The 23,777-nt window shown below is 41.6% G+C and overlaps 1 protein-coding gene across 5 annotated transcripts in view; it reads right to left on the reverse strand.

Moving 5' to 3' along the window:
- ANKS1B (ankyrin repeat and sterile alpha motif domain containing 1B) overlaps nucleotides 1-23,777 on the reverse strand; it is a 410,803-nt gene that overhangs the window by 14,000 nt on the left and 373,026 nt on the right. For 4 of the 5 annotated variants that reach the window (XM_050969881.1, XM_050969880.1, XM_050969882.1 and 1 more), the window contains 2 exons: nucleotides 14,184-14,312; nucleotides 9,311-9,382 (listed from right to left, as the gene is read on the reverse strand). In XM_050969881.1, coding sequence (XP_050825838.1) covers nucleotides 9,311-9,382; nucleotides 14,184-14,312 — 201 coding nt within the window. Of the gene's footprint in view, nucleotides 1-9,310; nucleotides 9,383-14,183; nucleotides 14,313-19,480; nucleotides 19,553-23,777 lie in introns of all 5 variants that reach the window. The other variant, XM_050969884.1, reaches the window with a different exon arrangement.

Below are 23,777 nucleotides of genomic sequence, written 5' to 3' on the forward strand. Positions count from 1 at the left end.
AACATCAGCACACAGAAGGAGAGTGTAAAGACACTGAGAAGTCTAGAACTGGCACATAGGAAGATCATTAAAGCAGCTGAACAAAAGTAGCAGCAGTGGCTTTGTATTATTCAAAAAAAGCCCAAAAAAGCAGAGATAGAAACTTGAAAACACAAAATGTAACTAAAAAATATCTTTGAACTAAAAAATATCTTTAGTGCTAACTCTAGAAAGCAAAATAAACAGAAACTTAAAACAAAAAACTGCCCTGAGATCATGTCTCCTTATTGGCTCTCGATCTTCCCAGAATCAAACAAGGCTACATTTCTGTCAGCACGAAATTCAAAGCTACAGATCCAGCTATGTTCTGCAATTAGTGTCCAAGCAGGCTAAAACCTCATATTAAAGTTTCAAGGACAGCCCCAGCTGTCTGTGTAATGGGGAGGATTGTTGGATCTCTCTGTATCAAATGACTTGAGACACTTGAGACAGCAATCAAGTGTCAATTTACCCCAGAGAAAACTCCTTTCACCCAGAATGGTCACCACTTTTGAGAAATGAAAGCTTAAATGATAAAACATCCTGAAGAATTTTAACAAATGCTGAAGAAAGACACTAATCTGATTTGCATGCCTCTGAACTGAGTGGACTGGCATCCCTACCAAAAGCAGAGCAAGCAGCTACCTGTGTGTGTGTGTGTGTGTGTGTGACTTTAACAGATCTTTAAACAGATCTTTTCATAAAATTCAATTTCAATGCACAGAAAGCATGACAGTGACTGCACAGAACCTGCAGTACATACACCTATCAGAATAACAAGCAATAACCCCATCTATGCTCATTCTAGACAAAATAGTCACAAATACAACATCACTTTAATCGTCTGGCAGGGCAGCAATCATTCAACTTTTGTCCTTTCAATTTAGTCCAACAGCTACACACAAGAGAGCTTTCTTTTTCATTCTGATTATTGTAATTACCTCCTTCCTTGCCTCCTTAGCAGCAAACTTCCTTTTCTCCACCGTGCTATACAAACACAGGCACTAAGTTCACACATTTTTGTTTTTCAGTACAATTCCCACTGTCTGGTATTTGCCATAAAGGTGAAGCATCCTGTTGGCTGGGCCACGTTGTATCCATTACCTCTTTCCTCTGGACCTTTAGTTTGTAATTTAATCATCTTCATCTGCTCCACATTCACCTGGGTTTGTCTTGACCAGACCTGACCTCTAGTATTTAATCAGGGTTGCAAACTGCCAGAAGACTGTCTCTGAGTGAAACAGCTCATCAAGATGCTATTAAATTACAGCTGGCAAATTAGGAAACGAATCAGAGACTGATGGACATTTGTAATTTATTAAGCCAAACCATCTCAGCTGGTAAGGAGCATAGGCTATTCCTCATCAGCTTGCAAACCATACAAATCCCAGGATTTGTGCTGGAAGGTGTTCTGGAAGACTGCAGTCCAGTGTGAATCTGGGGTAACAATTCTGCACTTGTACTCTCATTGAAACCAACAGCTGGGCAGTGGAATAACATCCTTTGCTATTACAGCAGGGCCATCAAGAAAAACAGCAAGCTCTATTCCCTGGCTCCACTCTTAGTGATACAGTAACTGAGGTCCACCAGATAATTATTATTTCCAAGCAGTTTCCAAGCTTCAATGGTTCTAAGTTGTCATGGTGAGCTCACACTATTTGCTTGTTGTTCCTTTCTTTTTAATGAAGGACTTGTCTGCCAGAATGTGTAACGTGTGAATTCAGAGACACAGAATGAATTCCTTTTGCTCAGGCACTGTAGGTGCTTTGGCTCTGAATTCTAGGATGCTGAGATGAAGTCCCACAGATTTCCTGGTCAGACATTTCACACCTCTATGCAAGCCAAGTGGGCATCTCTGCCCAAGCCTGTGCCCAGAATTGAGAAGAAGGTGGGGCACAGGAGTCAGTATTCCCTTTCCTCGGGTTTTTCAGGTTCTAGCCACTGTACCAACTCCATGAGGGCACAATGAGATGACAAAACATTCTTGTCCATCTGGTGTCTCTATGGGAAGCACATGGACTTGGGCCAAAGTTACAGGAGCCACAGCTGAAGGCTGGCCTTGGATGTCATGTGCATGCTGACATATGGTCTCATGCTCCAAGGCTTGTTCATACCATAGTAGCAGGATTAGATTTCATCTCACAAAGAAATAATCATAGTGACAGGACACTGTCTTTGGGCAACTGCTCACTAGCCTGGAACTACTCATAGTTCCTCTGAACTCTGCTGTTTGTGACTGTAACTGGCTCTTCATTTCAACACCCTTCTATAGGAACATCACCTGGGTGAACAGCAAGCCTATTCCAGGCTCCTTGCCAGTGCCTGTGGCTGACCAGCTGGTCACCTAGTCAGGACAGATGTGCATACCCATCCCCATGGGTGCACTGCTCCTGCAGGCAGGAGCCTCTGTGCTGCACAGTCTGCCCTGCCAGAGAGCTGAGCTTTGGGGCCACCTCTGCAATCCTTGCTGCCAGACAGGTAAATGACCATGTGAAACAGGCCAGGTATAATTCAAGAACCATAAAGCAGGCTTGTGTGCATACACAGGAAGAAAAAAGTGTCACCATCCTAAATCTAGTGTGACATATGTGCAGCTTCTCCAGACTTCTCAAAAGACACAGAGCATCTTTCTCTTCAGAACAAGGAACATCTGGAGTACCAGTCTTGTCTGTATTTTGATGCAGCTGCTGCAATGAAGCTGCTTCATCCCCTCAGCACCCACAATGCAGACCAGCTGAGTGGAGGAAGGCAGAAGGTACCCTCTGCATAACTACCTGGTTACTGCACAGGTCTGAACTTCAGACTATTCTGAGTCTGCATCTGAACCCACTGCTGCCATTTTTTAGGACAGTGCCAAAACCCTGCTTGGACACTGCTGGTCCCAATTTCTCCTGTTGAAATGGGTCACGAGGAGATGCAAGAGAGGAAGTTCAATCTTGTTCTCATCTTGTTCATGGATTTTCTTTAGTTTCACTGAAAAAAAAATCACTCTCATATCCAGAGCCTAAACTTATTTTCATATTATAGTAGTACTACAAATTGTCTTAAGTAGGTAAAGCATTTCCACTTGCATATTGATTTTGAGTTAAAGGCTGTGCAGAACTGATAGACATTTATTTAGAATATAAAATAAAATCCAACTGATTTGAGATCCACCCTGCCAGCATGCCTAACAAATCTAGGTAATTAACAATGGCTTAAGAGGAAGAGGACTTAACAAAGTAATATAAACTAGTGGTTTATTTTTAAAAAGCAAATAAAAAACCTGCAACCCTGAAGGGCCTTTAACCTTTTCAAGACAGGATTGTACCTCAATACTTTATTCTGTGCAGAACTGAGAGCACTAATTCAACACCTTTGAATGCTCCTGCAGTGTACAAGCAAACCATGGTATCTCTGAGCACACACCCACACAAAGCAGCTGAACAAGAAATTCAGAAACACACACAGAATGGTGTCCAAGTAAGATGCTAACAAATTCCCTTGATATACTGTAGCACATGGTGCAACACAGCCCCCTCTGAAAATCTTGCATCTCATTTCTTTATTTTCTGCCAAGAGGAAAGGGGATTCACTGGTACTTCTACTTTGCCATGTTGACCACTGCAACATACTTATACATGCATTTAGAACTAGATTACTCAGCTTTCATAGAGTGGCCAAAATGAAAACAGATTCACTTTTAGGTTTATATGTACTTATATTTGATATTGCAAATACTCAGGAAAGAAATATTATTCACCTATGACAAGTCACTAACAACCTCATACGTAAATAAATTCCAAGTAAAAGTTTATGAGCCTGTAAAATCTTAAGTCCTCATCTTGGCTTTCTACTTTTGCATATGAATCTTCAGTGCTATATTGTTTTTTGATATCTATATGAACACTAGCTGGCAATTCTCCTATTCAATAATGTATTGGAATCCACTTCATTGTAAGAATCTGAATATTTTCCCAAACTGGTAACAACTATTAATTCTAAATGGCATCAGACTGCACATTTTAAAACATGTGTTAGTACCACCTACTATCATACCACTAAGTCTGGTATTTATTTAAGGCTTACAAAACTTCACTAAATAGTTCACAGAATCAGTGAAATCTCAGTTGGAAGGGAACCTGAAGAATAATTAAATCCAATCCAACTCCTGGCCCTACAGAGGGTCACCCCCAAAAGTTACACCTGTGACTGAGAGCATGGCCCAAACAAACCCTTCTTGAGCTCTGCCAGGCTGGTGCTGTGACCACTGCCCTGGGGAGTTGTTGCAGTGCCCAAACACCCTCTGGGTGAAGAACCTTTTTCTAATACCCAACCTAAACCTCCCCTGACACAACATCAGGCCATTCCCTTGGGTCCTGTTGGTGACCACCACAGAGAAGAGAGCAGTCTTGCCCCTCCTCTTCCCATCATGAGGAAGTTGCAGACTGCCATGCAGGAGCTGCCCTCAGCCTCCTCTACTCCAGGCTGAACAGATCAGTGTCCTCAGCTGCTCCTCACAAAGCTTCCCCTCAAGGCCCTTCAACATTCTCATGGCCCTCCTTTGGATGCTCTCTAACAGCTTTATTTCCTTCTCACAGCCTGGTGCCCAAAACCACACACAGGACTCAAGGTGGGGCGGCACCAGGGCAGAGTAAAGGGGGACAATCACCTCCCTTGACCAGCTGGGGAAGAGGAGCTTGAGTGAATCCCTTTGACAAGATCATGCACGAGATGAAATTGAAATAAAAACTCCAAGTCCACATGTGAGCAGTTAGTTTTGAGGCCAACTGGCCTTTTACCAAATATTTACATACAATTGTACAATCTGCCTTTTAACAAATACTTACTAACTTCTCTCAGTCTGAAAAGTTTAAAAATGCATTGTTGACATAATTTAACACTTGTTTGAATAAAACTACATCTGCAATCCTCATGGTACAAAACTCTTTACTGCTCTACAATTAGTGGATGCCTCCAAGCTACATTCTTAATATGAATAGTGCACCTGTGGTGCACCTGTAATGCACCTAGTTGAGAGAGAGATGTTTTTTCTTTTGCAGTATCTCTAAACATTCCTCTGCATTGGAGCTGCCCTTTAGATTCCTTTCAGCCAGAATTCAAGGATGTACCATCCTCTGAACACATGGTACAGCATGATGTGGATGTGCATAGAGACTGAATGTTCATAAGATCTTCCAGCACTACTCATTTTTTCCTTTTGGGTAATATCCATGGGCCTGTTCCACTGCAGACCCTCTGAAAGCAGTGGCCACAAGAGAGAGGCAGAGCTGCAAGTCTCAAAAGAGCAGAGACTGAAGAATCTAAATCCCAAAATAGTGTTTGATGCTGACATGGTATTTGCCCAGAGAGTTTCACCAGGAGGCAGATGCAGACTTCTACTTCTGGAGGAAAAATGAAACATAGATTGAAAAGTAAGAAAGGGTTTAGTAGCAACATCTAAATTTGGTTCCTTCTTTACCTAAGAAGAAATGAAAGGAGGAAGAAAGGCCCTAGATGCTGCCTGTTTTCAGTGAGTCAACTCTGCCTCACTTTCCTCTCCAGAGATAAGAGAATCAGATTTTATAGCAACTCCAACTTTGACATTTTGGTCTTAAGTCAGCAAGACATTTCACCTGCTTTGTGAGCAGAATTATATTGCTGGTTCCTCAGAACTCTGATCTGAAATTTAAGAACCTATTCCTAGCAAGAAAATATTTAAGAAAGAAATATAATAGTCAGGAAGGTGGCAGGATCTAAGAAGCAAATTTAAGTTCCCTTCTGCTGCAGTAAATATTTGACTGGTTTGGACTGTTCAGTTGGTGTATGCAACATCAGTGATTTAACACAGCTGCAAAGAAAGAATCTACCTTGTTGCTGTGCTCTTGCCAGTAAATATAAAACAATCCCCTTCCCACCTGGTCAAGGAATTCCGATCTGTAAATGCCAAATGAAGTCTTCTGTAGAGAACAAATCTCTTTCCAGCTCAAAATTCACTTTAACCCTTGCCTTTATTTTGATGCAAACACATCTTATTCTCCCTTCACGTTCCTGTGATAAATTGTGATGAAGGCAGCGATCTGATTGAAAACCCAACTTGCAGTATTTCCCATTTCACACTGAAAAAGAGGAATTCTTAATTTCTTGAAGGAATCTCTCAAATATAATTAATAAATCTACTCTGGCCAGGACAGCAAGATTTAATCTCCAAGTAGGAAAGGTCAGTTTACAGTGAGAATGGAGATAAGGAGACAGTGCTGTCCACTAGAGAGGGAGTTTGTGAGAGAAAATAGCTGGAAACAAGTAAGAAACTGTAAAATATAAAGGAGCGCAAATATATTAATAGAAAACTGAAGTTCTTGACAAATATCCATAATTTTGTGTGGTTACATGATTTTGCAGTTTGGATGGGGAAAAAAAAACATGTATAACCTTGACCCCAGTGTTGAGCTCCAGATATTGCATCTGCATGATTTTCCCCAAACAAATCCATCAACTGCCCTGCTAGAGCACACTGCTGAGAAGCACAGTGGATTTCCAAGAAGAGTTATTAAGGTAAAGGTTCCCAGGGTTTTTTGTTGTTGCCCTTTCGTTTTCTTTTTTATTAAATTATTTTTCTTGGTGGGTTTTTTTACATTATAGAAGATTTAGGATCTCCTTTCACTTTTAAGCCATAAGAAGGAGGCTGCTGTAAGCCTCTCTGCAAAGAGACACAAGGGATATCCACATGACACTTCCCTGGAGAACCAAAACCATCAATTGCAATAATTGAAAGCCCTGGGAGCATCTACAACTAACAGTGAGGGCTCTGCAGTCAGCAAACATGTCATTTTTCTTGTTTCCCTGTATTTATAAATGATTAAGGAAGATCAAGATTTTTTTTCACTGATACCCTTCTTTCATCCTTGTGCACCTGCTGACTGCAAGACATCCAGTGAATGTCAACATTTCTGACAGCAGCATTAGGTAAAAGATGGAGAATCAAAAGCCACATTGACAGAAAAATTAGGTACCTAATTTGCAAACATTCTCTATAAAGCCATTATGTGGCTGAGTCCAGAAAGATTAAACTAATTGTGGGGAGTGACCTCCACCTGGCACAAGTTTATATGTGACATACCACCCCCCATACCCAACATGTTTCACACTGCAGCAGGCTACAGTTTTGCAATATGTGCATGGAATAATAAATAAAATACCAGAAAAAAAAAAAAAAAGGTTGTTCTATCACAATAGTAAACCCTATGTAAAGGTCTTGTTGATTCCAGAGACACTGGACAAGTGTAAAGAATTCAGTACCTGAGAGCCAGACAAATAATACATCCAGCTTTTCACTTCTCTTTCTTGTAAGTGAAATGTACCTTTCAATACATTTAAAGTAAAATGTAGCTGTAACAGAAACCAGCTTTTCAATGACAACCCCAGGTTACCTAAATAAAATAATGAACATCACAGCAAAGTTTCAGGATGACTTTGGACAACCTGGACTCCCAATTCACTGACAACAACTTTCAGAAGACATCCAGAGGGAGGAAGGTTTGGAAAAATATACATTTTTCTCACAGGCAAACAGGCTAAAATAATAATTTGTTCCCATTAAGTCAAACATTTTTTGCTTTTGACTTGAATAGGAACATGATTAAAAGGACTACATAGAGAGAATAGATGAAATCCTGATTAAAAACTGTTTTATTCAAATATCTTTGCAATGAAAAAACCCTCACACCACAAAATAAACACTTTCACAGAACAACTGTTACAAAAGAGAATGTAAAAACCAAATGTACATGAACACCATCACTGTATTATATAAGTGTCCTGTATGGCACTATAGAAAAGAAGTGAAACTGCACTATTTATATAGGAAATGTGTATTTTAAATATGTTTTCAAACACTTGGTTTTTTTGGTTGTATAATTTTAATTGGCCAAAGTTATTACTTATAGAAATAGATATTAAAATGCCTATAAATTATTTAGAGTGCCTTTTTTGATGTTAAGTCTCCTAGTTCAGTCAGAAAACTTACTGAAGTTGTCATGTGCTACTATAGTGCCAGATTCTGCCCTAATTTCTGAACATGAATACACCCAAAAAATTGAACTGCTAAGCCTGACAGTTTCAAAGCTGGATTGGGAGATGGTATGCCTGCAGCCTCAATTAATTCCCCAGAACACGTGTATGTGATTGTAGATCCCTCTGTGTCAAATTGCTGGGTTTTTTCAGAGGAGTTTAAGCCCAGGTAAGGAATGATTAGCATGTAATTAGCTGAAAAGCCTCAGGTCTTCAGGCAATCTAGTAATTGTGAATTACTAAACCAGCTTGGGTGGAAGTCTGTGTACTGCACACATGCATCCAGCAGGAAATGGTTGTCTGATTGCATGAATTTTACACATTTTCCAGCTTTCTGATCTGAATGTCACCCCTTGTGCTCAGAGACATCTTGCATAAGAGGTATTTGGATACACAGAAGAAAAGATTTTGCTCATCCATCTAGGTAATTGTACACCTTTGGTAGATTAGCAAACAATTATTTTCTTCATTAATTAATCATGCCAGCCCATGATATGTTCACCATGGCTGGGAACAGGTGTGTTCTTATTACAGCTACAGTTGGGAATATCAGGCTATGGCTCGTTTTGTATGTCCAACAGCAATGCTTCTTGGAGATAGACTACTGCAATTTGCTACAAACCAGTATCAGGCCAAAGAGCCACAGGAAAACATATTCTTAACAGTCTGAAGGAAACCTAGCTGCTTTCCCACTGTGAGATGAAACTGAGTTAGACCCCATTTCACCCTTTAATCAAAAAGCATATAAGTAAGTCATAATTAAAGGAAATTCTCATGTGAGTAAAAATTATCCATAGGATTATGTGGCTGTTGGATTAGACCATATGTAAAAACCAGTGTGTTTGGTAACATGTTATATATTTACTACTACATATTTAACATTGAAAATTCAATCTAGATGATCATATAAAAGCTACAAATTCTGTTTATAAAACAATTGGATTTGGGCATGCCAAATTGTGTGGACAGTACTTTGAAACATCCTCAAAGATTCATGAGAAATATAACACAAACATTTGAGGTTTTTTGTTAGATACAACATGCAAAATAAAAAATTACCTTAAAATTTTGGTATTACTTCAAATTAAGATATAAGACAGAATAGATTCCCTATTGAATATCAATGTAAAAGCAAGGAAAGGAAATGGATAACAGCACATTACAAAAGCAAAAAGGATACAATACAAACAATCAAGTTATTTAATACTAATACAATAGAGAAGGAGAAGGTTTACAAACTTACCCTCATCTTTGCACATGCATCCTGTGTCGACTCTGTGCCTCTTAACTCTTTTACCAGCATGGAACCTAAATACTAGAACAAAAATCCATTGAACTTAGATTAGCTGCAATTCCAGAACTGACAAACATCTGCAGAAATGCACAAAAAAATGCTTAAAAAAACCTAGTGGTAGCAATCAATTTCTTAACATACTGCTTTCGATCTTTCTTACTCTGCAGCTCTTTGACAAATAATTTAAACTAATATGTTAATTAACCCATGAAACAAGAATGCACAGCAACAAGTGTATTGAACCAGCTGGAGTTCTTTGAAACAATATCTGAAAGTTGTCTAGCTTATCATTTTAGTTACTGAAACAACAAACAAATACTACAGATTCCATCTTAAAAAAAACATTAGATTATAAAATGGAGAATTTGCTTTTTTTAGCTGCCATCTGCCAAACTCCTATTGTTATGTGTGCAATCACGTGGATGAGAAGGCCAGCAGTGACCTTAACCTCAGTGTACTCAATCTGTAACTAATTTATCTGCAAAGAGGGCCTGATGTCAGCAAAGAGAGACAACAAATCTGTACTAAAACTAGCTTAAAACATTATTTCATCCAAAGGAAAGGCTGACCCTGAACTATTATTTTGAAGCCCTTAGTGATCTGGAGGCGGCTGTGCGAGAGGAAGCAGCAGGGCGCTGTGTCCTGGCTCAGATCTCTGCGAGGAACCCCAGGGAGGAGCCTGCTCATCTCCAGGGCTAACAAGGCAGCATGTGCCCCAGTGACACAGCTCCTGTGCTACAGACCTCTCCCTCGCTGTGCCACTCGTTGGCACATGCAGTTTGAGCCCTCCTGCAGCCTCTGCTCCCCGGAGGTCTCAGCACCCCCTGTGCCGTGGCTGAACGGCGCTGCTCCTCCAGGGATGGAGCTGGCTGCATCCTCCCTGCCATTCCCACCTAGCAGAGAGGGGTCTTGTTACTCCTACCTGGGCTGAACCAAAGCCACACCATGCTCAGCATTTCTCCTGTAGGTGCCACAGGCCTGCATACCTGTGGGGGGGGTGTGTGCTCTTAGAGCTCTGTATTCTCTGGCTACATCAACCCTGTGATGATGCAGCCAGAGATGTGCCAGAGAATACAGATGTGCCAGAGAATACAGATGTGCTGTATTCTCTGTACTCTCACTGCAGCACAAGGCCACAGCTTCTCCTGAGTCCAGTTCTAAGTGAGCAGCATGGGAGCTGAAGGGAGTCATGCCATTGTGAGAATATGGTAAGTAGGCTGCAGGAGGAGAGAAAGCACTGTGGAAGGCACTATCCATATCCATATCCATATCCATATCCATATCCATATCCATATCCATATCCATATCCATATCCATATCCATATCCATATCCATATCCATATCCATATCCATATCCATGTCCTCAGTAGCAGCACCAGGTGCCATTATTCAAATCTGAGCACCTATTGGTTTGACCACAGCTTCTCAAAAAAACTCACTTCCTCTCAAACCATGACAATGAGGATGCTGTGACCCACCACTGCTGACCTGTCTCACTCTACCAGAATGTCTCCTCTGGGAAACAGCCTAAGCTGACCCATCCAGATGATGAACCCTCTTCAGCTTAGACAAGAACCTCTCAAAATGAACTTCAGTTACAGATGAATGCAAGCTGGAACTGAACACAGAGTGTACTGGTTCAGTACTCTGCTCTCCTGACCTAAACTGAGATATTTTCTTTAAAGCCTTCAGTTTACACTGTGTATGGTGGGAGTCTCTGACCTGCAAGAAAATGCATAAATATTTCAATGCAGACAGTAGCCAGCACAGCAATTAGTGAGAAACTCTTTATAGGGCATTATAAATGGGCCAGTGAGCAACATCAACACTACCAGATAAGCACAAGCATAAAGGAATGAATGAAGGGCATTCCTAGAGGACTGCAGATGTGAAAGATTCACAAACTGACCAGCTGTGAGTCCAGCTGGGGCCTTGCTGGTGATGTGAATGGGGCTTTTGACATTAATTTGATGGGACAGTTTGATGTTGCCCTTGAAGAAAAACAACATATTTAAAGCAAGCTCTGAAATTAGAAGAGTAAACAAAACCATATTGAACTTAACTGTATTTTTCTAAGTCCTGCTGTCTGACACATCTGGAATCCTTAGCCTTCTCTGGGCAGGTTGCAATTAATGTCTTCAGTTTTTTGGTTGGTTGGTTAGATGGTTGGGTGGTTTTTGTTTTGCTTTGGGGGTTGTTTGTTTTTATTTTCTCTCATTTTTTTATAGACTACAGTAAAACAAATTGGTTTTTTCCTTGAAAGCTACTAGTTAGTCAGGCAGCAGGGTAAAAAAGCAGTGCTTTTTGCTTATGGCAGAAGAGAAAGAAGGGAAGGGAAGGGAAGGGAAGGGAAGGGAAGGGAAGGGAAGGGAAGGGAAGGGAAGGAAGGGAAGGGAAGGGAAGGAAGGGAAGGGAAGGGAAGGGAAGGGAAGGGAAGGGAAGGGAAGGGAAGGGAAGGGAAGGAAGGGAAGGGAAGGGAAGGGAAGGGAAGGGAAGGGAAGGGAAGGGAAGGGAAGGGAAGGGATGGGAAGGGAAGGGAAGGGAAGGGAAGGGAAGGGAAGGGAAGGGAAGGGAAGGGAAGGGAAGGAAGGGAAGGAAGGGAAGGGAAGGGAAGGAAGGGAAGGGAAGGGAAGGGAAGGGAAGGGAAGGGAAGGGAAGGGAAGGGAAGGGAAGGGAAGGGAAGGGAAGGGAAGGGAAGGGAAGGGAAGGGAAGGGAAGGGAAGGGGAAGGGGAAGAGGAAGGGGAAGGGGAAGAGGAAGAGGAAGAGGAAGAGGAAGAGGAAGAGGAAGAGGAAGAGGAAGAAGAGGAGAAGAGAAGGAGAGCACCTGTTCCACCTGCACAGCAGCAAAAAGTCTCAGCTGAAGGCACTCAGAAATGCTTCCCAAGGTGGGCTCTGGAATAGACACACAAATCACAGCAGTGCCATCCCATTTAGTTGTCAGAAAAATCTGAAACTCTTGGAAGAAATTTTGCTTCCTTTTGACTTTCTGTGCTTTTGGAAACAGTCCTTCTCAAACACCCAGGGCATGTGGGAGCAATACAGAGAACATCCAACAGTTTAACTGATTGATGTGGCATTGAGTGAAAGCTACCCCAATTATAACTTACAAGCCAGGGTTTTACTCTATAAAGCTGAGGTCAATGCAGCTCAAGGAGCTGAAACAAAGGGGTGACACGTGGTCCTTAGGAAAGGAAGGTCTTTCCTTAATCATCACTAACTTGGATATTCCTGGTCATTCCAACTTCATTTCCTTAATGATCCATCTTCCAATCTACTACATTCAATTATGAATTTACTGCTGGATCATGCAAAAAGAGAAAAGGCACTCTTTCACTTCACTGAAAACTATGAAAAATAATTAAAGAAGTTGCTAACCTTCCTTTTCAACTGAGGTGAGCAAGGAGGTTTTGAACAGTAGAAGACAGAGAAGGTGAGATGGTTCTTGACCATTGTGCTGAGGAAGGCAGAGGTTCTAGCTACTGTCCAGGGATGATCATGCATGGCAATTTTTAACCCCATGAGGGTCCAATGGAAGATAAGAGATGTGCTCCAGAGAAGACAGGTCTGTAACACTCCTTCTGCCCCTCCTCAGAGGGAGCCAGGCTCTGTCTCACCTGCATTTAGTCTCTAATTCCTACCTTTCCAGATATGCTCCAAATCCAACCCAGCAACCTCCAACTGTTCCCCAAAACGCAGCAGTATTTAGTGAACAGAGCATTATCCTAAAAAGCACCAAAGATCCAAGGCCCTTCAAGTGAAGAGGATCTCAACCCCAGGTCCTGGACCAGCAGTTAACCCCCAGCTATCATCCTACAGTCACTGCAACTCCTGAGCCCCTTTCCTTTGTCCATAAGCCAGCCATAAGGTGGCCACCTCCAGAGCACTGTGGGCTGGCAGGCACCTCCAGCAGCTTCAACAATGCTTTCCAGCAAAGTCAGATGGGGAAATGTAAGCATTTAAAAGGGTGGGCTGAGCCACCTCTTCAGCTCCCCAGAAGCTCCAGCTCCTCCACCCTGTTGACAGGGAACTCAAGATTTCAGAAAACTGTTTTTCATTAAAAAAAAACCCCTTCCAATGACTTTCTGTACTGCAGGAGACGTTTCTCTCCTCCACAAACATTTATAACAGCCAGAGAAGACTAATTGTCTTTGGTTGTGGAGGGAAGCTCCATTTCTCCAGGGATGAGAAGTCATAACTGCCTGCAGCCACATGGAGGTAAAAATGAGTATTTTTGCCCTGATGTAACTGACTGATACTGGTGCTTCAAGAAGCCATCAGGCTGGGAGAGGTCTGAATGTGCCCTTGCTCCTCAGATGAAAACCACTCAGGACCCTCACTTCCTTTTTGCCTATTAAGGGTGGGACCCTCACCTCCTCTTTATTTCCTTTCCCCAAAACACCTGCATAAAGCTCAGGTGAGGCAACACTTACTCTAACTGCTGTGCACACAGCATTAAGGTAGGTATGAGCTAGGTATGTTTTATTATTCTTTCATGGCTACCAGACAGGGATTTGTAAGAGATTGAGAGTAGGGGTGCTTGCTCTCACTGTCACTTCAACAACACTCAGCCACTTACTCACAGGGCCCTTTCTCTAACACTAATGCCACATGGACTGCAATGTATCACACAACTCATAGTAAAGAAGTACTGTGCATCCTTGTTTCTCATTTATTACAATTACAGTGTTCCAGAAGCAGTGACCAGTCTCTCTAAAAGCAAGTAAAAAAATATTATAAATGAAAGTAAACCACAACAGCCTACCAAACCCCAAGTTTAATATATCTACCCCAAATCAAAGCACTGCACTTATCAACACTTACAAAGGCTTTATAATCACATGACTGGAAGATGAGTTTCTCTGGATGGTGTTGCCAATATTGTACAGGCGTTGATGCTGTGGCTTCATTTGGAGGTCGCAAGGTAATTGAAGGCTCTCCCCAGTCTCCTGTCTGAAAATCACAGTTGTTCAAGATGTAAGAGTATGTGCAGGAAAATTCACTATAAAGTAGCCCTCCACTGTTGTGCTCAATTAACAAGGATTTATTTTCTACACACAGAGCCATGTTACTAAAATAAGGGAACACAACTCCTACAACATTTTTCGTGATTTAATTTATAATCCAAAGTCATCTACTGCAGTGTTTAATGAGGCTTTAATTAAATCTCTTTGCTTTGAGAATAAAATCATTAGGCACCGGAAATGTTCCTTAAAAACAAGTGTTTACAATACATATATGAGGATGAGAGCACTTGAAAAAAATCATGAGATGCACAAAAATGCCTTTCACAAATTCTGCTATGTGTTTTACGAGATTTTCTGCACAGTTAATATGCCTTCCATTATCCAGTTCATATAACCAATAACTAACTTTCCTAAATGGCTAAATAACACAGACTTTGCTTTGATCTGAAGACTTATTATACATTCTTCAAACACACGAGGCATTCTTTAATCTCTCTGTGAATATTTACTTTGATCACCTTCTCTTGATGCCTCATTGTGGAGGTACAAACATTGTCCTTCCAAATTCATCATTCTCATTGATATAGGAGATTGCCTTTCTGAGCTGTCATCTCCCCAGTTTCCTCAAAGCCCTCAGAGAACACAGGCAGGAGTGCAGTTTGCTGCCAAATCCCTTCACAGCTCACTTTTCTTCCCTCCAGAAGAGCCAAGGCAGGCATCAGTGGAGGAATGTCCCCAGCCTGGCAGTGCTGGTCTGGGTCTCACTTGCCATTGTGTATTTTTGGTCATGGCTCCATAGGACCTGAACTGACCTCTCCTTAAGGGCTCCTTCTACCTTGCAGGTCCATGCATGAGCTCACTTTAACTGGAAATGACCCATGCATGGACTTCTCCTCTTCCTAAGCCCTCTTCCCTCTGCCACCACTCTCACTTCCCTCCTATCCTTTCTGGTCTGGACTGCCTCTCAAATCCCCTCTTCCCACAACTCTGTCTTTTTGCAATTACAATTGTCCTTCCTGATCCTCCTTCTCCTTTTGCCCATTCTTCTCTCTCAAACCATTTTATCCTTTCCTATATGATAATTTCAATTTGGATTATGCTACCTCTTTCTTCACCTGCACTTATCTCTGTGCATTTTCTATGTATGTCATATTGTTAAAATATGCTTTGAAACTGACAAGGAATTGTCATCAGCATTTCACACAGAACATGGATAGAAGTTCAGACTTTTACAGCAAAAAGAAGTTAAGCATCAAAAACACATGAAAAAAATCTTATTGAAGACATTCAAAGTCTTGCAATCTATCACATCTTACTAATTAAGTCAGGACAGAGTAAACAGAACAAGTACATCATTTTCATGTGTCACAAAATAACAAAATGATACGCGTTTGCACAGCTCTGCAATGAAAAGCAAGAGATAAATCTGGAAACATCAACATTACCCTGCCAGTATGGCAACTTCAAGCAAGAGAACATCATAAAACAAGTCAAACCTAGTTAGTTACTGTTGGCACCATTAGCAAGTAGTGTCATTTCTGTTTTGCCTAGTTAAGTTGCTTACATGCCATGGATATGACTTCAGCATCAGATTTTGAAAGGAAAGCAGCAGGAGCAATTGCTCCAATTTTTGGCAGTTTGTATCCACAAAAGTGAATCCTTCTGGCCACTAATGCATAAAAATTTCTATCTTATTTAATCTGAAGGGGGAATTGGACTTCTTTACGAGGCAGCTCTTCTCATAAAATAAGATTTCCATCATATTACAAGGGGCAAGGATCTGCATCCTTATTAGTGGAGTCTGTCTTTCACAACAAGAGAAGATGGATTGCACACATCACAAATTCTCACAGTGTGCTCAGCAGCCTCTTATGAACTGTTCAGGGCCACAGCTAACAGACCACTTGATTTAGTTCTTCTTTCCCTCCCTAATAAAGACACACTCCTGCACGTTCTGTGTAAGGAAGCAGAGCTCAGGAGGTACATCCTGCCCATTTAGCAAAAGGGTCCTATGTGGACATGGGGTAAATTCAGGACAGGAAAGCTACAAAAGTGCATCTTTTGACTACCAAGTTTCTCTACCAAGGAAGCACAGGGATGGCCATGAGGCAGGGGCAGGACTCCTACCAAACAAGTGACCAGGGGTAGTGCTCCAAACCCTTCTATTGCACTGCTCAGCAGGTGGCTTCCCTCACATGCAGGAAGGGATAATAACACTGGCAAATTAAGCAGGGTACATGAGGAGAAAAGTGAGTACATCATTTTACAGTTTGCTTCCCTTTTGCACATTAAGTATAAAAAGCATAGAGAACTGCATTGTTTCTGTCTGTAAATAAAGGGCAGGAAAAGGGGAACAATGATTACCTCTTGTTTTGGCTCAATTTGATAGAGAAATGAGAAATAATCTTCAACCAGGCTAATAAAACTTGTGTATGAGACACTTAGAGCAGGACCATGTGGAGACCGTGTTTGTATCCATTGAATGCTCTATAAATATAAACCTCTTACTACCTACTCCTTTTAAATTAGACCAAACAGAATTGCCAAGATTGCTCTACCTATCTTTAGGATGTTCTAACCATGCAATAGAGCTGAGGTTAGGGGACTGCAGACATGCAGGATTTCTGCTGTTCCTGACACACCACTGCCCCTGGAGGCCTTTCATGTACTTCCATGTGTCTGTAGAGGAGCAGCTTAAGAAAAGTTTATACAATTAAACACATGGATATAGACTATTAGGATGGATGGAGAAGTTATTATACATAGGCAAAATTTTCTTTTACAGCTGTACCATTGGTGTTTTTTTAATATTCAGCAGAAGTGGCTCCTGGTTTCCTTTCCTTTTGTTTCTTACCAAACTCCTTAGACTTTTAAACAGTACTACTGTTAGTATTCATAACCTATTTAGGCTGAGTTGTAACAGGGTAGTCTTCAAAGCCCAGATCCATGAAGATGTTTAGAAGTGTAATCCCTACTACATACTCCCCATGCAACTTCCTTTCCTTCCCCCCCCCTTTTTTTTTTTTCTTGAGGGAAGAAACACTTTTAAACAAGATTTAGAGAGCTAAATACATTCATAAACCCGTATCTAAAAACCTCCCCAAGAGGAAAGGCAGCTTCTCAGCTGACTGGCTCTAGTCAGATACTGAAATTCTGAGATTGAGGATGTGATGATGACAGCTAACATCAGGTGAAATAGGACCATCTCTAGGACCATCTTTGACCTAGAGAAGACTTGAAACCACAAGGCTCAAGTCGGGGTGGAAAAATATTAATTACAAATAGTCCTAAATCTGAGGAGTTGATATGGAACAATTTATGGGTGATTTATTGAGATTCAAGTCCTTCATAAGCACCCAATACACTTTTCAAGCAGTACAGAAACGTTAATAAATTGCTGTGCAAGACCAACTATAATGTTTGATTTAAGTTTTAAAAATAGATATGGTAGGATAAGGATTTTCTGGTTTGAATAATTAATTTGCAATTATAAGAAATAATCAAACATTTAAGCTTATGTATTTTTTATGACACAATATACGGATGGAGATATTTATCTCTCTGATGAAGTAGAAAGGCAGAGATAATTTCTTCCTCATCCAACTTTACAGCTCATCAGACAGCTGTGCAATTTATCACATGGATTTTTCTGTATTGCCTGTGGTTTAGTATTTTAACCTCCCTATGACTTTAACCAGCACCTTTCCTCTCTTTGGCCTCAGCTAACTTGAAAAAGAAGATCTTTTGCCCTACATTTTGCAGATAAATAATTTATAATCAGAAAATGGTCTCAAGGCAGGTGTCAGAGTGGTAAGGATTCAATCCTTTTGCAGTGACAACTTTTAATAGCTTTAGAGACCAATACCTCGTGCTCTTGCAGTGTTTTCTAACCCCAAAAATGGGCAGATACACAGTTCTCTGTGCTCTGGAAAAGGCTGGATGCTTGATGTCAAATGAGCTAGAGAAGCAGACTACAGCTATTATTTTCTCTACACTTTTCTCTACAATTGCTGCACATTTTCCTATCTCATCCATTCTCTGAGAAATGTATTTGACTCATATTAAAGGCACCTGGATGCAGAGATAGTCGCAGATAAGAAGTAACCTCAATAAATCTTCTATAAAAATCTAACACCTCCCTCGTCTTTTTATAAAAATGTCACGTTAAAAAGCCTCCATGCTAAAAGGAAGAAAAAGCCAAGAAGGCCTGGTTTTGAGTGGTTTGAATGCAGTTATTTTTAACAAGGAGCACATCTTATAACTTTTCACCTGTTAAGCCTTATGCCTGGTTATGGTAACGTGTATTAGTCACCATGACAACAACAAATTGGAGCACACATGGATACAACAGCTCTGGCTGAAAAATTTATAATTTTTTTCCTGTAAAAATTTTAAATGCTCTGCAGACTAGTCGAATCCTCATTATTTTCTTGCGTTTTAATTCCTAGAGGAAGACAATTCTAGCTCCTGAAATGTTTGGCTTTGAAATAATGGAAACAGGTTCACGGTGTACTTCAGATTTAAAACACTTCTGATGCTCGGTGGCCAAAACGACCCCTCTCTAGCAGAAATGTTCCAAGGAGGAATGACAGACTGACGAGAAATCTACAGCTGCTCTCCAATACCCTGCTGAACACTGGCTGCCGCCCTTGCCACAGTGCAGAATGGATCGCCAGGTTTGCTCTCCCCTGCACAGCGCTTGTGACCGCCACAGAGAGGTGACAGAAACCAAGGGCACCATGAGTCCAACTCCCCCAAAGAGCCCTGCAAAGGCACTGTGCCACCTCAGCTGGGCAAAGCCTGCAGACCGACACAGAGAGGGCAGCAGGACACACGGCGGGGGCCAAACTGTGCAGACCGAGCTGTTTGCACGGTTTCCCGCTTCGGAAGAGGGAGCGAGCGGAAAGACGAGGAACAGAATCCACAGGTGCCCCGGGCGAGCCGGCCGCCGCCCCGCTCGCACGCACACACGGAGCCGACACACACGGCAGGACACACGGACGGACGGACGGACGGACGGACGCGCGCACACACGGTCCCGCACGAGGTACGGACTGCTCCGTCATCCCAGCGACACGACACCCGAGAGAACACCACGGCAACAGACTGTACATCCAGAGAGGGACAAGACAGCCGTTCATCGCTGTATCTTACATTATGAACCTGATGGATCGAGGAGAAAGGATATCCTGCATTCTGGTTGGTCCAGATCTCACAGACCGAAGACTGCTAATATAAACAGAAAACTGTATCTCATCTCGTAAATGTTAATGCACTGCAACTGCCAAAAGGCAAGAATAATTAAGAAAAGGTTTGCAATAACACTAAAGAAGGAAGTAAAACAGTCGTAAAAAGTAATTCTATTATTTATTTGCTGACAAAATATTTTTGGACTGACAGAAAAGAAACAGTGTATTCGGAGACTTTAGAAGAGGTTTCAGACTGTGAGTACAAGAAAACAATTTAGTCAGAAGTGCTCATGATGTAGAGATAAAGTTATGAGAGCATAAATAGAAACTGCCTAAAGCAGAAGAAATATTGGTTACTTTCAGGTTTTGGCAGGGAAGAAGTTTGAAGTCAACATCCAGAGTAAGTTTTGAGACTTAAATCCCTCTATGTTGGAGACATTCACAGGGAGAAAGGAAGGGAAAAATCTGGCAACAGGATCAACAGGAAAAATACATTTTCTTTATAACAATTACCAGAAATGAATGCATTGCAATTTAGTGAAGCAGCTGCCCACCATCTCCTTCCAACAACAGTCCCTTTGCACACTAAGATACAGACAATATTACCTTTGGCATTGACCATGACCCCGGTGTGTAAATGTAAGCATTCAGCCTACCCTCTACATTATCATACAGAGAATCTGTAGTAGCAAAGCAAAGTGAGCATATTGTAGCATCTCTTGCAAAAGCAGCAGAACTAGGCAAGCACAGCATTCACCAGCATCTTTTATATATTTCCTTGTTTGGACAATCATCAATAAAGCATCTGTGGCACCTCAGCAAAAGCTAAGATAACATTTTACAGTAGCCAGGCAACTAAAACAAAGCATCAGACATAGGATCTGCCCACGCTATCTTCAGCAGGCAGCAACAAAAGGCAATAAACAGACATGAAAAATGCAACTGCAGCGTCCAGAAGAGATAGCAATTAATATTTCAGTAATTTAACAACATCAAGAACGTGCATTGCTGGTTTTTGTCTGCAGCAGCAGAAATTTAGCACTAATGCTCAAATCAACCCAAAGACGTGCAAGTCGTTTTAAAATATGACTCTTGCTCTTACCTTTTGTGGCCTGCACCCTGGCTGGTGAGAGAACAAGTTACCACTTCTATACACTGTCAGGGAAGCCTGGCATCCTCTGGACTGACTACAGAGTGCTGCCAGACAGCCTGGTGGCTGTCTTATGTTGTTAATTGTCCCTTATTTCCTTCATCATCTGAAATGCATGAGCACACATCCCTTCCTCCAGCTTCAATCATTTTAATACTTTCACAGATGTGGTTAATTCCACCTCCCTTATCTTGTTTTCATAGTTCTTTGCTTCTCTTTCCTGATGTGCAGGGCTCTACATTTTGATAGCATTAGCTAATTAAAACTTTAACTTTTTTCCAGTCTTCTACCTCATCCCCTGCAACCTGCTACAAACTAGTCCTCTAGTCCTCCTCCACGTGTTGAACACATAGTCTCAGTGCAAGATCAGCAGCAAATCACTGCTGCAGCTTCTTCTGCTGAGCCATCCTTAGGACACTGCAGCAGTGGTTACCAATGACCTTTTTCTGTGTATGTCAACAAAACTGACTTCAGGATGTTCCGGCCATACCCCACCGCTGTGATGCCTGTATCTGTTTGCCTGAGGTGGGGAAGATTCCTGAATAGGAATCCATGGCAGAAGGCCGTGCCTCTGCTTTGCAAGAGAAGAGCAAAGAGAAGGCATTTCCATGCTGGTGCAGCATGCCCAAACTTCTGGTAATCAAGGTAGCCAAGAAAACCGAGGGCACGGCTATTTGTACGCACCGAGGCGCCGAAAGCAGGAGGGGATGCAGCAGGGTACTGCATGCTGGCAGATGTTTTATTTCTCCCCAGAGCTGGCAAGGGGTTTGCCATGATGCTGCCACATTGTGCAGCCATTTCTCAGCATCGTGATATTCTTCAGACCAAAGTGTGTTTTAAATCCTGCCCCTCTCAAGGACTTGCCTTTAGGGATTGGCATGACTCAGCCAGCTCAGTCCTTCAGCTGCCCTGGTGCTGACCCAGGGACAGGGAACCCTGCAGCACCTGAGTGTCCAGGCTTCAAGCTGCTCCATTTAAAAAGAGGGCAGTGAATGAATCCTCTCTTACACATGTCAGTGGTACCCATCCGGCCCCTCCCTCCCCAGCCCATCTTTTCCCAAATGGAAAGTTGTGTGCAAGTCTCGGCTTCATGAACTGTTCAAGTGAACTTTCCCCAACAAAAAGATTTACCTCCAGAATTACAGGTTTGAAGGATTTAAGCTTAAATGAAACCATCTTTAAATACAATCAACAGTGAGTCAAGCAGACCAGCAGAGACTGAGAATTTCCCACAACTCCACAAATGCCCAGTCAGAAGGACAGCAGCGCAAAACTCCTTGCTCAGTTTTGCTTTCATTATTGTTTAAATGACTAAGGTACTGAAATGCAGTACAGATGGAATATTAATTTTATGGATGGTAATGAATTCAAATTCAGAAATCAACCTTTTCCTTGCACCACTGTAGAAATATTTAGCATTTACTATATCCATAGTTTATATCTTCAATGTACTTAAAATTTTTAATGAGTTATGAAATACCCAGAAGAAGTACCTAAAGTTGCATACCCCTGTGGTAGAGAAGAAGGAACCAAGGCAAGGAGAAAGGTTAAGTGATTATCTGAGGCCAAAAATAGGCAGCAGAAAGGAGAATGCGGATTAGGCTTCAAACACTCACAACTTTCAGCTCCCAAAACATATGCTCTCAAAAAAACCCTAAAGAATTCAATCTGTGCATACACTTCCACCACAATAAACACAAATACACTTGGGCACCCAATACCACTGACACAGAGGGTCTGTGAAAGAGTTTAAGAAAGAACATTTTCCTAAGTTATATGGCAAAGAAGAGATAAACAATAGCATAATCTATTGCCTGATTAGGATCAAATATGCCATTATCTTAATACTTCCCAAAAGATAAATGCTTATGAGTAAGGTCACAGCAAGACTCTGCTATCATATCCTTTTCGTGGTGTCCCATGCATAAAAGGTTGTCCTGTCTAGTCATGGTGGAACACAGCTCTGACAAGCAAGAGGGGCAAAGCAAGGGTGAAAAGAATTTTCCAGGGAAAACTTTAGGCTTCCTCCTTATAGACTAGGAAAACATGGCTGGTAATCTGAAGAAAGAAACGATAAGACTGATCATAGAAATCATATGCTTTCTGAGCAGAGGAAAGTGGCAGAAAAGAATACCTGGACCCCACACACAGGAAGAGCAGGAGCTGGGTGGAAGGCAGTCCAGATGCATTCATTACAGCTCAATGAGTTTCACTCAATGGCATGTTAGAAGATGTTAAAGATTTACCTAAATTAGGAGAAATTATCCTTGAGAAGTCACAGAAGATACTAAAGGACCAAAGAAGGGCTAAAAGAGTATTTAAGATGAGAGAAAAGGAAGGTTCAGAACGTTACAGCCAGCCTAACTGCAGGGACCAGTAAGTGATTAGAAAACTTTAAAAATTCAGACACCATCCCCTGGTTCTCATGACCTTCTGACATCACTCCTGGCCATCTGAAATAAACACTCAGGAACATATGTATGCATGTGCATATTTATATCTATGCATACATTATTGAGAATAACAAAGAGAAAGTGTAATATTGCCTTCCATGTGCTACCAAGACAGTTTCTGTGCACTGTGAAAAATTCAAGATGTTCGCAATGAGATCCTTCAGTATGAATCATTTAAATTCAAATTTCCTTCCTGTGTTGGAAAACTGGCCAATTAAATCAGCAGCAGCAAGGAGAAGTACAGCAAGGCTTGGACACTGTGTGACTCCTGATGCAGCATGTTTCGAGGATGATTGTTGGTATTTAAGCACAAATGGACTGAACATGTTGAGGGAATCTGCAAGGACCTGCTCCATGCTGTGGCTTGGAGGGGTGCCAGTGCTCTCTAAGGAGGATCCAGAAGTGAAGGACTTCTCAGAATGGGGTAGGAACTGAAAACAGGTCAGACGACCTACAGATCAGCCAGAGGAAATTTAGTAGGATTACACAGAGCAATACAATAGCAAATAAATTAGCAAAGTGATTTAGGTTAGGGGAAGTCAAAACAGATCTGAAAGTTTCAGTATACTTCAAATTAGACTGAGCAGTCTTTCAAAAGAATAAGGACATAAATCACAGGATAATTCCTGCTGCAAGGAAGCTCAGGAAAGCTCCACTCC

The sequence above is a fragment of the Serinus canaria genome, chromosome 1A (genome assembly GCF_022539315.1).
Source record: "Serinus canaria isolate serCan28SL12 chromosome 1A, serCan2020, whole genome shotgun sequence".
NCBI lineage: Eukaryota > Metazoa > Chordata > Aves > Passeriformes > Fringillidae > Serinus > Serinus canaria.